Here is a 15759-nt window from a genome sequence, read left to right as displayed (position 1 = left end):
CTTGTCAAGGAAGCCCCTGCTTTGGAAGCTCCACCGGAAGAGGCTGCTGAAGCCCCTGCTGAAGAAGTGCCTGCTGAAACTGCAGCTGAGGACGTCCCGGCTGAAGCTGCACCAGCCGAGGAAACTCCAGAAGAAGTTCCAGCGACGGAGGCCACCGGCGACAGTGCTGTTGTTGATTCGATTCAGGATAGTTCAGAAAACCAGACAACCTTACCTGAGAGTTCGCGAAGAAGAAGGCGACGTACTTCTGGTTGGACACGTGAGCGGCGCCTCTCGAAGAGCTCATCGGAGAGCCATCATGGCTATTTGGAGCGTCCCAAGAACGAACGAGGACTGTTCAAGAATCGGTGGGCTATGGCCCTTGAAGAGGCCCGACGACAACAGGAAGCAAAGCAACGACGAGAGGCCAAGCTCAAGCTGGAACGAAGTAAGCTGGAGCAGCAAAGGAGAGACGAGGAAGCGTCTAGAGAGAGACGTTCAACCGAGAAAGCAAAGCATTCTCGGAGGCGAGATGTGATCTCTGATGAGAAATCAAGACGTCAGTCTTCGGAGTATTCCTCGAGCCACGACCGAAGGAGAAGGCGAGATTCTTCCCCGAAACCATCTTCAGACCTTACTAGCTGGCATCGAAATCTGGTCAAGTATATGACCACGGGGGAATCCGACGCGAATGGCCCATTTATTCGGGTAAATACCCCCGAGAAACCAAAGCGGTCTTCCACGAGTCACTCGCATTCGCATTCCCATCATAGTCGTCATTCTCGCGAAGAAAGAGACTCTAGCCGGTCGGCATATGAACGAGAAGAGAGTTTTGGACGAGAACAACGAAGAGATCGGAGAAGACACGACGATGAGAGACGAAGAGCGAGGGACAGCTATGATGAGAGCGCTGCGGAGACTCGGCCACGTCACCACAGGCGGAAACAGGAGGAAGAAGCGCCACCTCCGCAGTCTCGTTTTAAGGCATTTCTCAAGGCCGCCATTCCTGTTCACTAGGTGACTACACTTCTTGTTTGTGTTGTTTTTCGGCTTTTTTTTTTCTTTTCCTGTTTCAATACATTTCGGCCTGTGGTTCATCTGGAAACGAAACGGATATACTGTACTGCCATAAACTTACTACTACCGGAACAGGTACAGGGACTTCCAATAATTTCCAAGGAACACGGGACAGTTATGTATGAATCGACGAGAGATGACGAGAGATGTATGTACGAAATGACAATGGCATGTCTTTTATTTTATTTAATGTATGGGAGATGAAGAATTGCTTTTTTTTTGCCTCAGCGATAACTCTTTGTATTCTTCTCATTTGTCTTGTCAATTTCGAGTTTTGTCAAGTTCTTTGTTTCTTTGTTTTCTTTTCTTTTTTTTTTTTCGGTTGTTGTATTTTTTGCTGTTACTATTTTTTGAGTTGCTTTTCGACTTATTATACACATCTTTCTAATCTACGTACTTTGTTCCAACTTCCATGATCCTCTTGTCAATCAATCATTAATTCACTAATTAATTAATTCATTTTAAATCTAAAATTCCAGTCAAATACTTGCTCCATGTTACTTACTCTTGGAAAAAAAAGAAGAAGAAATTAGGGGAAAAAACAAGTATGATATCGATACAATCTACCCACCTAACCTGCTTACCTAATGTAGAAAGGAATCAGGGTTACTAGTTAAGTTCGGTAATATCCGATTTTTTGTTCTTTTTTGCTTCCTGTTTTTTTTTCTCCAGTGATGTAGTTAATGAAGAATTAAATCGATTAATTGCACGATGTACTGTTCATACAGCGTTGGCAACTGATAGGGTTGTGGATGATCCACGTGATTGATTGATTTTATTCACGACGTTGCTGCTGCTGTTGTGGACGCTCCCTATGTCTGCCACGACAGCAGCAACTACATGTAAACTCTTCCATTCGCGAAGGACTCAGCAAGTCAGAAGCAAGTACGATCGATTCTTTAGGCTACATTTGTTTTTTGCTTTCCTTGACTGACTTGTTTGAAATGCGTGGTATTTCTGACTGAACAATGCAAACTCTGCAACACACTGAATAACGATAACAGTCATAATCAATAGAAGTCGTCATCGTCATGTTTCTTATTCCCAAAATCGTCACATCACCAGGTGCCGGACCCGAATCATGACCATTGACTTCTGCAGAAACGACGAGGAAAAAAAAAGGCCACATCCTCTATTTCCAAGTTCATAACCCATGCCCTAAAGAAAAGCAAGCATAATGCAGACCGATGTTCCCCACATGTCTGCGTGTGACCAAGGATGCAAGCGTACTATATACGTGCATAATAATATGATACAACGAAAGTCACTTCGAGCGGTCCATCAACTCCCTCCACCGAGGGCCCATCTTCCGCATGATTAAGATAACCGACCCGCTCACGAATCCGAGCAATCCAAGAATCGTAAAGAGCCATCCATTGCCTATCGCATGGATGATCGGAGAAGCAACGACAGCGCCAACGCAAGAGAAGATGTTACGCACGAAGTTATTGAGCGCCACACCAGCGGATGACTTCTTAGGCATGAACTCGGTCAACATGGTTGTTGCCATGCCGAAAATAAGCATCGATCCAATGCCAAAGAAGAAGTTTGCGACTATCTGTTTTCCGTGTTAGGTTCAGATCCCTCGGGTGGAAAGGTGGAAAAAGGTGTAACATACCGGAACGAACCAATAGACACCTTTTTGCACGGCCCAGCCATACCATAATAATGCCGCTGGATAGAGTATTGCCCCAAGAAAGGCATTCTCGCGCATACGGTCTTCGGGCCGATAAATCAACTTTCCCTTGTCGTCATATCTGTTGGCCTTCTTGGCTTCCCGATGCATGATCCTATCCATCCAACGGCCGCCAAAGAAACTGGTAATCACATATCCCAATGAGTTCGGGATGTATAACAAGCCAACGAGAAGTGTGGAAAAGTTGTAAGGCGGGGCCCCAAAGCTCTCTTGAATGCTGACATTCAGCACATATAAGCAGCCAAAGGTGATGCTTGCATAGTAGACTGTCACTAAGACAGGTGGATACCGCAGGTACAGAATGATTTTCAACGGATCCAGAAAGGCTATTCGCAGGAACTTTAACCACTTGGCAGTATTGCGAATCATCTGGGAAGAGACCCGACTTGAGGTACGGTCCAGGGGTGTTGCTGCTTGTTCAGCTTCCACCAGAGGCTTTTTCCGGGCCGCTAGGGTCTCTGGAAGGGCCAGGAAGATGAACAAGACGGTAAGACCGCCAAATACCACCATAAACCACAACGTACTCCTCCAGCCCCATCGGTTGGCCAGCGCACCACCAATGATGGGAGCAAATAGGGGGCCACAGAGAGGTCCCAAGTAGAAGATACCCATGGCCCTCCCCCGTTCACGGACGTCCCAAAGATCTGCAATCGTCCCTGCACCCACAGCTTGGACCGATGCAGAAGCCCCGCCACTCAACATCCGCATTACGACAAGCATGGCTATCGAACTTGAAATCGCGCACAGGACATTGAATACCGAGAAGAGAACAAAAGACACGAGGTAAATTGTCCGCCGGCCTAGCGTTTCGCTGAAAGAGGACCACCAGAGGGGAAATATGGACATACTGAGCATGTACAGGGCGACAGACAGATTCGTAACAGTTGGGGTAGCATTCAAATCGCGTGCCACTTGCGATAGTGATGCTGGCAGTAATTCTTCATAAGCCAGTGTTTCATTGACGCATATGGGCAGGAAGCTGACTTACGGAAGAAGATGGCGCTACCCATAGGAGCTGCCACAGCGGCCATAGCGACTACAAAAGTGAGAAACCACTTAATCTTTCGGCTGTACGTCTTTGGGTTCTCCACTTCTGCGATCAGAGTGAATTGGCCAAACAACCCTCGACGCTTTCGTCGAGGCACGGGCACTGGGGGCCCAAGCTCCGTTGAGACACGCTGAACAGCAGCGGCATCCTCGATACTTTTATCCTCGGTAACGGCGGGGAGACTAGGGTTTGGAGAGATGGGATGGCTGTCTTCTCCATTGGCAGTAGGTTCATCCTTTGATTGAGAGGCTGATTCGGAATCATCCTCTGCGGTTGTTCTTTGGGGAGACTCGTCCGACCCAGTGGCCTTTTCTTCGTCAAAAACTTCGGTCTGCATCTCTCACTGACGGCCCTGCCGGAGAGGGAAGTCAAGTTATTTCAATGAAGAAGTGGCCGTAACAATGCCTCGGGAAGCGGCAACGGCTGAACGACAATGAAATCTGCTTTCTTGCGGAATAACCCTCCTAATATTCCTGGATGAAGAGAACACTGAGACTGAGAAGCGAATATCTCTATTGAGTCACATGAGCCGGTAGCAATAGCAAGCAGCCTGCAAAAGAGGTGCAGTACAGCGACGGTTGGTAGCGCGGTATATACCAGTGCGACATGCAGGGAACGTATAAGCCAGAACGAAGAGGAGATAAACACTGCAGAGGCAACCAAAAAAAAAAAAGATAGGTATACAAAGCGCCGTCCAGGCAATCAGACGGTCGTGACAGGAAGAGAAGAGAAAAAAAGACGGGCGTGGTGGAGAACTGGACGTTTTGAATGCTACTAGAAACAGCTCCGTAAGAGGCAGGCGCGGGCCATAATAGTATAGCTTGCCATCGTCGCGACTAAAACAGGCGCGAATTATCCACATTGGGCGCAACAGCATGGCTCCCATTACCGACTACCCCTCCCGGGCCATGGCTGAAGCTCGAGCCTGCTCCAAGCTTCCAGAGATCGGGGCCCGAGCCCGAGGCCGGCACGATTCTTCCGTCTGGCTCTGCATCCTTGTGGAGAATACCGTTGTATCGGCAGCACCTGTATCTGGCCGCCTCTCGATCCTCGTGCCGTCCTCGCATTGCTATCCAGCGAGCCAGGAGGCGTGATAAGAGCGGGGCCTGGATCAGAGCCCTGATCAGAATCGGGTCGCGAGAATACTGCCGTCCGTGATGGTCGCATCCGTTCTCCAGACCGCCGGGGGTTGTTCGCGGTGGCATCGGGCGGGTCAATGCCTAGCCAGTCACGCTCGGCCGTCGCCGTGCCGTGATTTCCGATTCCGCCAGACTAACCGTCGCGCCATCATCTCTAATCCTCCGTGTGCTTTCTTCCTGTCAAGATTAATAATATTATGAGTGTCTGGATGAGATCAGCAGAATGCCAGGAAGTGATTGGCCTTTGCGACAAGTACGGAGTAATCCGCTCAACTAAGCGCGGATCTCCAGGTTGCACGTGGACATCTTTCCCGGGCATTGACGTAAACCGGGGTAATGGAGAACTAGGTCACTACAATCCAATTAATTATAGTGATTCTGGCGAAATGTTTTCATGGTGTTTACGAATAATTCTTGTCAGCAATGCAGTTCATTCAATATCTTGAGCCATCGTCGCTAATAGTTACAACGTCAACCTTGCCGAATCCGGTAAACCAGCCAGTTCCAATGTCCCCTCAAAAAACAAATGAGGGAATAATAATATCGACAGTAATTAATTTTTACGAGTGGATGCAAATTCTACCTGTCTGACAGGCTGATATTATTGATTTGGAATGGTTGTGTCAGACTTCTTTTATCTCCGATAATGCAGCTCATGAGACTGGTTTCTTTTTCTTATATGTATATATATATATATATTTTCACCGACCATGTGCATCTGTGGCGAGGTTATCTAGCGTGGGCGATGCAGACTCAACCACGAATGACGCTCACATTGAGTTTGCATGAGAGGTACCTAGTACAAACGTGCTGGAGACGACTACATGCCAATCACCATGCATAAATTGTTGGAAGGAAAGGTTTACTCCAGACTTTATCTACACAATCATGGATCGCCATCCTCAAAGCCAAGAAAACATAGAAGCTTACTGCAACAGTTTCAGCTTTGTCCTTGAAGATGATGAAAATTGGCTATCGCACAGACCCTTTCTTGAAGATCACTGATCGCTCTCTGGCCTTTGCGTGTTGCTTCAGTCGAAGATCGACATACTATGTAGATACCTTGTAACCTGGCCTGCGTGTTCCCACCTAACTTTTTTTTTTGTAAACGAGTCCTCCGCTGCATCGCCTCTTATCAACAGTTTAATTGCGCTTGGCATTCATCCATTGCTCTTCTGGAGTGATGATTTGCCCTTTGTGGTGTTGGGATCTCACCCTCGCACGGTGCATATACCGTACCCGATATAGGTCTGCGGGCGCATCCGCGCTATGTTGTTACATCGGCGGCCCCACGTTGTTTCACCTTCTCGAAACTGCTGTCCATGAGCTTTGCTCTCAAACAAAATACGGAGCACGGAATTACTGACTACTCCGTAGTGGCGAGAATGTCCCTGCCTAGTGGACGATAAACAGTGGTGATCTACAATGCAGATGGAGCCGTCGTTTCCAGCACGCATGGTCAGTCGCATTTACGAGGTTGCAGCAGATAACAGAATACAGAGCCATCTACAGAGCACTCTACACGTATTATTCTGTGCTCTGTGCCTGGTCAATTCCACCATCCGTATTGCCTCAACGAGTTTAGAAACGGAGATCCCGCTGTGCCCGGGAATGACAGAAGTGGGGCGCATACAGATTCGGAAGTTGAAGTAGATCGAACCGGGAACATCTACGGCGTGCGCGAGTTTTTCCTTCATGTTCCTTTGCTTTCGCCACATGTGCACAGCCTACCAGGTGGTTCGAGCTCGTCTCCTTTTCTTCGAGCGTCGCGCAGACGAGATCAACAGACGGTCCTTTGCTCGACAGTCCACACTAATCAAGTCCTTCGCTTGCATCGCGCGATACCACGCGGGATCCTTGGCTAAACCGCATCTACTAAACCCATTGAAGTCATCTGGAGTTGCATCATTCGCTGCCAGAAGGAACGCGATCTGCAGGAGCCTCAGGACATCATCATCCGCGATGGCGGCAGCTGCACAGCAAACAGACAACAACCGCAGCTTCCTGCAGGAGCACATGTCCCGGTACCCAGGCGACAAATACGTAGAAGGCTGGGCGACCCTATGGAAGAATAAAGGCGACGAGCCGCTCCCCTGGGATCGAGGATGTCCCAACCCCGCCCTGGAAGATACGCTCGTCCAGAAAAGAGCGTTCATTGGGGGCCCTCTTCTGGAACAGGACGGCCAGACAAGGAGAAAGAGGGCCCTGGTCCCTGGTTGCGGCAGTGGTTATGACGTCTTCCTCCTCGCCAGCTTCGGTTACGACGCATACGGTCTCGACCTCAGCCATGAGGCTATCGAGTTTTGCAAGCAGGAGGAGGCCAGGAACGCGGCTGACAAGTACCCTGTCCGGGACCCCGCAGTCGGACGCGGCAAGGTGACGTTCGTGCAGGGCGACTTTTTCAAGGACGACTGGCTGGAAAAGCTCGGTCTGCAGCGGAATAGCTTCGACTTGATTTATGATTACACGGTACGTCCCTTTTTCCTGTCATTTTTTTCTCTTTGCCTTCTTCCCGATATTGCAAAAGTTACCTATTTTACGCTATGGCTTTTTTTTTCAATTGTTATCCTTGATGGTCTTTCAGACCACCCGAAAATTGGAAAGGATCTATTACTGACACTGTTTTTGCTGGGCTATACAGTTCTTCTGCGCACTGCAACCATCCCTGCGTTCAAAATGGGCTCTTCGTCAAACCCAACTCCTCTCTCCTTCGCCTATCGGCAACCTGATCTGCCTTGAGTTCCCAACCACGAAAGACCCTCTGGCCGGAGGCCCGCCATATGCAGCACCATCGACTGCGTACATGGAACATCTGAGTTACCCTGGCGAGGACATCCCATACGACACCAAAGGAAATGTCATTTCGAACCCTTTGCGCCCGGCGAGCGATATTGGCCTGGAGCGGGTAGCGCACTGGCAGCCAGAGCGCACGCATGAGGTAGGTAAGGACGAAAACGGTGTGGTTCAAGATCGGGTCTCGGTGTGGCGTCGACGCTAGATGTCGAACAAGCTCAAAATCTGGCAGAAAACTGCCTCCACGATCCATTCCTCCCCATTTGAAGGATGGGAGGCTCTCAACTGCTATGTTAGAAGAAATCTCTTTGCCAATCGAAAAGCGTAATTCATTGCCATCCAATCAAGACCTGTCAAGATTTCTGCGTAAGAGCGTTGTAATGTTCACCCAGACCATAGGTATGTCTATAATAGGCCAGCCAGATTCGTCGCTTGCTCTTCTCGTCGTCATCCAACTCCTCGACGTCGTCGCCGGGCTCGATCTTCTCTATCCTGCCATCGCCCTGTAAGATGTTGATCTCTACTCCGTATGCCCTAGCGATCGCCTGCAGTTCCAACTGTCCTCCCCACTCAGCGGTCAATCGGACCTTTCTGGTATACTCCTCCAAGGGTTCCTCCATGAACGGGGCAAAGTCTTCCTGGTGCTCAAGTATGAAGTCTGCAGTCACCGCCCGCACAGCCCGGTATCCATCATGTTTCGGGGAGGCCACTGTTTCCACCCGCGATAATGTTGTCGGCGAGAGAGTAATCCTGCGCGGATCAGGCCTCAAGCCGAGCCCCAGCTCGTCCAGCTGGCACGCGATGGCGGAATACAGGCAGTGTCCATCAGGGTTGATCTCGATCTCCTTCAGCCCCAACCGCTTGAATGCAGCGTCCATCACCTCTTTCTCATTTCCTCGATGATCGGTCTGGTTGGCGGCTTCCTCGGCGGCGCGAGCGGACTGCGCAGCTCGCTCAGCCGCACGACGGGCAAGGCGGGCTTTCTGACGATTCGGTTTCTTGGCTCGAGGAGCGGGAGCAGAAGCGGGGTCAGAATTCGAGGAGGGCGAGGGTGAGGGTGAGGGCGAAGCAGTTGCGTTGGAAGAGCCGGTTTTCACTTCCCCGTCTGCGGGGACGTCTGCAGCCGTGCCATTTATTTTGTCACCATCAATATCATCAAGACTCAAATGCTCTAAGACATCGGCAGCAGTGTCCGTCGTCTCTCCATTTAACTCTGCTATTTCTCTCTGATGTTTCTCATTTAGTTCTCGTTGAAGCCTTTCGCATTCATCGTTGATTCCTTTGCGGGTCTTCTTCGTCGCGTTCTTTTTCTTCTGCGTAATTCGTGCTTGAAGATCTCGCTGCTCTTTGCGATGTCTTGCTAATAGTTCCTCCATCAGGTCCAGAAAGAATCCTATAACTCTATAATTATTATGGAAAAAAAAGTGATCTATTTGAAGAGAAAAGCGAGGGGCTGCTGGAGAGTGTCCCACTATTCGAACCGAGATAAATCTTCTCTGGAAATACACCCGGACAAATTGTAATCATCCGCGTCTATGATTGGTCAGGTTACCTTAGTCAGCATCCGCTGCAGTGTTATGTAAGCTCCGTGGCTGTTCTACAACTCGCTGTACTCCGGAGTATTAATGCCTGCTTGTGTTGGCACCCTTATAGGCTTTATATTGGCACCCTATAGGTGCCCCTATAGGCTTGTAAATTTGATGAGTAAATTAGTTTATAGCATAGCAAGAGCAAATAAAAACTAGAATAGTAATGGCAATAAGGCCAACCTAGATAAGAGCTAAAATCAACAAGGTAACAAGACAGTGTGTCCGAGTGGTTAAGGAGAGAGATTAGAAATCCTGTCGCTGTCGTCATTCTTTTTTTCCTACCCTTACCTTAAAGGTAATAGCTAGTAGTTGTGAGGTAATCTTGGGCATTTTTCTTCCCTTTTTCCCAACTACCATGGGAACAAGCAAAGCGAGTACAAGACTACAAGTAGTACTCCGTTGACCCGCCACCCCGCAAAACCCTAATCCACATGCCCTAACTCTGCTCAGATAGGAATGCACCTCCTGTCGGGCAACACCGAGCCTCGGTATCTATCCCCGGACTTGGGCTCAGCCGTGTAGCAGCTTAGCGTCGTATTCAAGATGGCTCCTTGGTCATCTCCATCGATGGCTCATCTTCCATATTTCTTTTCTTATTTTTCCGAGTCTGCTCTCCCTCCGACCTAGAGAAGAAAGGCAGGATGGATATTCAAAACCTTTTCAATGTCAAGGTTGGACGTCCAAGCCGCCTCCCTTCTTCCAGGTATCTCAGGTTACATAGATCCGATGCTAACCGCTTATTTGTGATTTCTTCTAGGGCAAAGTCGTCCTGGTGACTGGCGGAGCCAAGGGAATTGGTCGAATGATCTCAGAGGGATATGTGACAAACGGTGCTACGGTCTATATTTCCTCGCGTGATGAGAAGGCCCTCGAGAAGGCTGTGAACGAGCTCAACGCCCTGGGCAAGGGCAAAGCCTACGCCATCCCCGCCAATTTCTACAAAGAGGAGGACTGCCAGAAGTTGGTGGAGGAATTAAAGAAGCGAGAGAGCAGTACGTCTGCCCCTTTACTACGTTGTCGGCTTCAGGAGAACCGTCTGACAAGATTACTTCCACCTTGCAGAACTCCATGTCCTCGTCAACAACTCAGGATCCAACTGGGGTGCGCCCTATGACGAGTATCCGTCCTCAGCGTGGACCAGGGTCCTTACGTTAAATCTTCACCGTGTCTTTGATCTCACCCGACTCTTGACGCCGCTCCTCGAGAAAGGAGCCAGTCCTGGAGACCCAGCTCGGATCATCAATATTGGCAGTATTGACGGACTTCGTGTCCCCGCTCTGGAGACGTTTGCCTATAGTGCCAGCAAAGCCGGATTGCACCATCTGAGTCGAGTGCTGGCGAACCACCTCGGAAAGAGAAACATCACGTTCGTGTCCCAATCCTAATGTACTCTGTATGTGAGATCGACTAACGTTGTCCTCGCTCCACAGATCGAACACACTTGCTTGTGGTCCTTTCCAAAGTAAGATGATGGCAGCCACCCTTGAGAAGTACCGGGATGTGATCGAGGCAGGAATTCCACTGGGCCGAATTGGTACGCCGGAGGACGTGGCAGGTGCATGCTTGTTCTTAAGCAGTCGAGCAGGGGCCTATGTGAACGGAGCAACAATCACTGTTGATGGCGGCTGCGTCGTTGCTTCTAAACTGTAAAATGTCGTGTGCAACCTGGGTTTCGCCTGTACCCCCTGGAATGATTGGAATCTCATGTGACCATTGATTCCGTCCCCCTTCTCGAATTTGCCCAATCCTAAGAGGATAGGGGTAAAGTTTCCCGCCCAATAGTTCTGAAAATGTGGGCACAGTACGGAGATATATAAACGCCACAATCTGACAGAGGACCCATTTTGAATGTCGATTAGGGAGCTGACGGGCACATTGACTTCTGCAGGTTTGGACGTACATTGTAAATGATATGTAGATTATCTGAGCAATTTATTGCATTGGGATACTGGGGTGCCAACGTGATCACAGCCACTGTAAGAGAAACGCTGCATTGTTGAGCAATACATTGGGGTGTAATGCGTGTTTGTCGGGTGGGTACCGATGCATTTATTGGGTCTCGGTCCGGTGGAGCATGCAACATCATCGAGTTTCGTCACCGCCAACACGGAAGGCCTGACGCTCATGATGACCATTTTCAGTGCTGGAGGCAAAGCTGGCCGAGCGGGCGCTTGAACTCCTTTCCTTTTGTACGACTCTATTGTTCTGTGTTCTTTTCTCGGTATATATATAACTTTGTGCATATTTCCGACTTTTGTTAACGTTTGTGATAGAGCAGTGCTCTAGATTGCGCCACAGATCAACTAGTTGTTTTTTTTTTCAGGGACAACCTCACCGCCAGTGCCATAGTACAAACATTTCAATACCCGTGACAACGATTTATTTGGGGTCGCTGAGCTCCTTATTGATACTCATTTGACAACTCCCTGTGGTTCTCAGTACCCTTGCTTGCCTCCTCTGATTGCTCCTACGCCGACCAAGTCACCATACAATGAGTTCGTCAGATGGGCGTGAACAGGCGGTTTCGAATTCGGACCCGTTCTCCGAACCCGACGTCTACTATGGCGATGATGATAAGATGAAAGGCAAAGAGCACCGGCGCGCCTTTTCATCTGTATGCAGTGACCCCCGACCGATTCTCTCTGCGTCCCTCTACGATGCGCAATGACTGATCCGTTTCCGCCCTTCCACAGAACATCAAGTCGTTCAACCGCCAGGATATTACGGAGTATTTGGGGAAAATACCGATCCGCAGGGGTAGTCATGGTGAGTGGCGAGTCTGAGGGCATTTTGGCTTTCAGAACAAAGGGAGATGCTGATCATTATTTCTCCCAAACAGATGAGGCATCGCTCCTCCCCCGTAAGTTCCTTATCGACGTCGACGACACGCTGGAAGCCTTGTTGGAAAGGGAGGATACGGATAAGAACATGCAGATCACAATCGAGGATGCGGGGCCGAAGGTGAGACTCAGTCTGGTCTCGTGAGACCATCAGCCCTGTTGCTGACTGTCCCAGGTCCTGCCAGTTGGAACGGCTGCTTCCTCTGGATACCGCAAGTTTGATGTGCGGGGGACGTACATGCTCTCCAATCTTCTCCAGGAGCTCACGATCGCTAAAGACTACGGACGCAAACGAATCGTTCTGGATGAAGACCGCCTGAGCGAGAATCCCGTCAACCGACTCTCGCGGTTTATTAAGAAGTCTTTCTGGAACGCTCTGACTCGCCGGATTGACGGATCGAACATTGCTGTCGCGGGGAGAGACCCAAAGGATTGGACCGACGATCCACGACCTCGTATCTATGTGCCGCCGGGAGCGCCGGAACAGTACGAATACTATAAGCGGATCGCGGAGAAGCATCCAGAGCTGCGCTTGGATGTGCAGATGTTGGAGGCGAACATCACCCCTGAATACGTTAAGAATCTCAACAGCAAACCAGGTCTGCTGGCTCTAGAGATGGAGGAGTATATCAACCCAGAGACGGGGGAGAAGGACTTGCGGGGCGTGCCATTCGTTGTACCAGGAGGCCGATTCAACGAGCTCTATGGGTGGGATAGTTACATGGAGTCGCTTGGCCTGATCGTTAGCGATCGGGTGGATCTTGCAAAGGCTATGGTGACCAATTTCTGTTTCTGCATAAAGCATTATGGCAAGATTCTCAACGCCAATCGATCCTACTACCTGTTGCGATCCCAGCCGCCGTTCCTAACCGACATGGCCCTGCGTGTGTACGACAAGATAAAGTCGGAACCCGATGCGTTAGAGTTCCTTCGCAAGGCGATCCTTTCTGCGATCAAGGAGTACTACAGCGTTTGGATGGCAGAACCGCGCTACGACAAGGTCACTGGCTTGTCGCGATACCGCCCGGAAGGTCTTGGTGTTCCGCCAGAGACGGAAGCAACTCACTTCTTGCAGCTCCTCATGCCCTATGCGGAGAAACATGGTCTGAGCTTCAAGGAATTTGTCCAGGCCTACAATGATGGAGTGATCAAGGAACCGGAACTCGACGAATACTTCCTCCACGATCGGGCCGTCCGTGAATCTGGGCACGACACCACGTATCGGCTGGAAAGGATCTGCGCCAATCTTGCAACTATTGATCTGAATTCCCTTTTGTACAAGTATGAGGTGGACATCTCGCGAACGATCCGTACCTACTTCAACGACAAGCTGGAGATCCCACCCGAGTACCGCACTCCGGCGACAGAGAACGTCGAGTTTGAGACATCAGCAGCATGGGACCGACGTGCGAGGAAGAGGAAGATAGCCATCGATAAGTATCTATGGAACGAGGAAGAGGGAATGTTCTTCGATTATGACACCGTCAAGCAAGAGCAAAAGTCTTATGAGAGTTGCACCACCTTCTGGGCGATGTGGGCCGGACTGGCATCCCCGGCACAAGCGGCCAAGCTGGTCGAGAAGGCGCTCCCGCGATTTGAGTGCTATGGTGGTCTGGTGTCAGGAACGGAGGAATCGCGAGGTCCCATCAGCCTGACTCGTCCCAATCGGCAATGGGACTACCCCTATGGCTGGGCGCCTCAGCAGATGCTTGCGTGGACTGGCTTGATGCGGTACGGGTATCAGGAAGAGGCCGAGAGGCTCGCCTATAAGTGGCTGTTCATGATCACGAAGGCTTTCGTGGACTTTAACGGCGTGGTGGTCGAGAAGTATGACGTGACTCGGCCAATCGACCCTCACCGGGTCGATGCTGAGTACGGCAACCAGGGCGTCGACTTCAAGGGTGTTCCACGGGAAGGGTAAGTGATTCTAGAGGAACACTGGCGACAAGAAACCGGAATACTGATGATTGTGGCTGCAGATTCGGGTGGGTCAATGCCAGCTATGTATATGGACTGGAGATCCTCAATGCCCATATGAGACGGGCTCTCGGGGCTATCACTCCATATGAAACATACAGCCGGGCTGTTGATTTGCAGTATCCTTACTGAATGGTCGCCGTGTCATTGTCACGAAGTTGACGACGCTAGACTCAGTTGCATGGGCGTTGAATTAGATTGGTTTTAGGTCTTTTTTTTTGTTTGTTTAGCGTGATTTTTTGGACTAAGTTGAAGATGCAAAGAGGGGAAGGAGTCTTGTGACCGTCTATAATCTTTTTAATACTATAATTATGGGAGCGAAGGCGCTTTTCGTCGGGAGACTAGATGGATGATTGACAATGGACCACGAACGACGATAATGCGGAGTCCTTTGCTGTTGCAGCTGTTTCTGTTGAATTATCCCTGTTATATTCTTTTCTTCTCGGTCAAGTTCCGCAATAAGAAACATATCCTATCCTGGTTGAATGCATGTGCATGTCACCCAGTAGCAGTCACGAATGAGAGAGTAAACATGGGGTTCATCTGCGACTACGGAATGCTGTATACTTGTGACAATGGAGGTGGGGGAGGAAGAAACGATTCCGACATCCGCCGAAAGGAAGAGAGATGGAGTCAAGGTCAAACAGTTTACCCCTGCCAGGATTTTCGTAAGAATGTTGGCAAGCTTTCCGGTTTCTGGCCGTGAGAAGAGATTGTCTACCTCAGGCTTCTACCCGGATGTTCTCCCTGATTGGCTGGTTTTGCATAATAGCCATGAGCCGAGGCTTAACTGATTAATTAATTGAAAACAGCACGGGGGACGTAGCTAGGAATGCTAATTTAGAATCTCTATCTCTTGGAATGCTAAGACTATGAAGAAACATCATTTCCTGATATTAATTTAATATTAACTGACAGATGTAACCTTGGTGGTTTTTGTTTTTCACAACAGCATAGAATGTAGGATTGAGCTTCAAGAGGTAAATGCTTGCGACAAACTGATGTTGTGGTGGATAGCAAAGCTAGGACCCTTCATTGATTAGATTGATCTGCAGCCGTGAGTCAGCAGTCCAGATTAGACTTCTCTTAGCCTTCGTTCACATGGAAGACGCTTGTAATTTATTAGTGACTCCGTGCAGGTAGTTAGGTAATCGCCGTAAATTATTTTACTAGCCTTGAATTCCGAAAACCGGGGTTGAGAACAGCAGACCAGTCATGATGAACTCCAGAGTCCAAAAACAAGTCGAAATTTGTTCTGCTACCCCTCTCAAGAGTCTTGCTGAATTGAATCCTAGATCGTAGCTATCACGCGGTGACTCACAAGAGAAGAATCTTTTAGTAAAAATTGAAATCGACCAGCATGGACAGCACATGCCAGACAGACGTCTATGTAACTACTGCCGCTTTTGCATACCCATGATGCAATCGACCTTGCCCCAGCCTTCGGTCCGGGCTCGGGATCTAGTCTGTACTGTATATCTATACGGAGGATAGTATATACAAACCCCGGACCGTTCTTGAACGCAATTGTTGCAATGAATTTCCAGCAGAATCGCCTGCAGTTCTAGAAGAAGAAAAAGAAAGAAAATATTCTCTTCTCGTCAACAACAGTCCTGTCTTG

The 15759-nt window shown here is 49.4% G+C and overlaps 6 protein-coding genes across 6 annotated transcripts; 4 read left to right on the top strand and 2 right to left on the bottom strand.

Annotated features, from left to right (window-relative positions):
- Nucleotides 1–996, top strand: T310_4398 (uncharacterized protein; the record flags this gene model as incomplete). The annotated part of the gene is made up of 1 exon (XM_013472769.1): nucleotides 1–996. A coding segment is annotated over one exon (996 nt), but the record flags the coding sequence as incomplete, so codon positions are not given.
- An 835-nt stretch (nucleotides 997–1831) lies between these two features.
- Nucleotides 1832–4137, bottom strand: T310_4397 (Uncharacterized protein; the record flags this gene model as incomplete). The annotated part of the gene is made up of 5 exons (XM_013472768.1): nucleotides 1832–1960; nucleotides 2045–2188; nucleotides 2396–2614; nucleotides 2675–3678; nucleotides 3741–4137. 5 exons carry the CDS (start codon nucleotides 4135–4137, stop codon nucleotides 1832–1834), a joined length of 1893 nt encoding a protein of 630 aa, XP_013328222.1.
- Nucleotides 4138–6901: 2764 nt separating this feature from the next.
- T310_4396 (uncharacterized protein) lies at nucleotides 6902–7937 on the top strand (the record flags this gene model as incomplete). Its single annotated transcript, XM_013472767.1, has 2 exons — nucleotides 6902–7408; nucleotides 7581–7937. The coding sequence occupies 2 exons, from the start codon at nucleotides 6902–6904 to the stop codon at nucleotides 7935–7937; spliced, it is 864 nt and encodes a 287-aa protein (XP_013328221.1).
- Nucleotides 7938–8085: 148 nt separating this feature from the next.
- T310_4395 (uncharacterized protein) lies at nucleotides 8086–9108 on the bottom strand (the record flags this gene model as incomplete). Its single annotated transcript, XM_013472766.1, has 1 exon — nucleotides 8086–9108. One exon carries the CDS (start codon nucleotides 9106–9108, stop codon nucleotides 8086–8088), a length of 1023 nt encoding a protein of 340 aa, XP_013328220.1.
- Nucleotides 9109–9962: 854 nt separating this feature from the next.
- Nucleotides 9963–10971, top strand: T310_4394 (Gluconate 5-dehydrogenase; the record flags this gene model as incomplete). The annotated part of the gene is made up of 4 exons (XM_013472765.1): nucleotides 9963–9992; nucleotides 10079–10313; nucleotides 10384–10687; nucleotides 10752–10971. 4 exons carry the CDS (start codon nucleotides 9963–9965, stop codon nucleotides 10969–10971), a joined length of 789 nt encoding a protein of 262 aa, XP_013328219.1.
- Nucleotides 10972–12084: 1113 nt separating this feature from the next.
- On the top strand, nucleotides 12085–14270 carry T310_4393 (Alpha,alpha-trehalase; the record flags this gene model as incomplete). Its single annotated transcript, XM_013472764.1, has 3 exons — nucleotides 12085–12282; nucleotides 12337–14078; nucleotides 14141–14270. The coding sequence occupies 3 exons, from the start codon at nucleotides 12085–12087 to the stop codon at nucleotides 14268–14270; spliced, it is 2070 nt and encodes a 689-aa protein (XP_013328218.1).
- Between the last annotated feature and the right edge of the window lie 1489 nt (nucleotides 14271–15759).

The sequence above is a fragment of the Rasamsonia emersonii genome (genome assembly GCF_000968595.1).
Source record: "Rasamsonia emersonii CBS 393.64 chromosome Unknown ctg1118621760111, whole genome shotgun sequence".
In the NCBI taxonomy this organism is placed as follows: domain Eukaryota; kingdom Fungi; phylum Ascomycota; class Eurotiomycetes; order Eurotiales; family Trichocomaceae; genus Rasamsonia; species Rasamsonia emersonii.
This window is presented reverse-complemented; position numbering and strand designations above follow the sequence as displayed.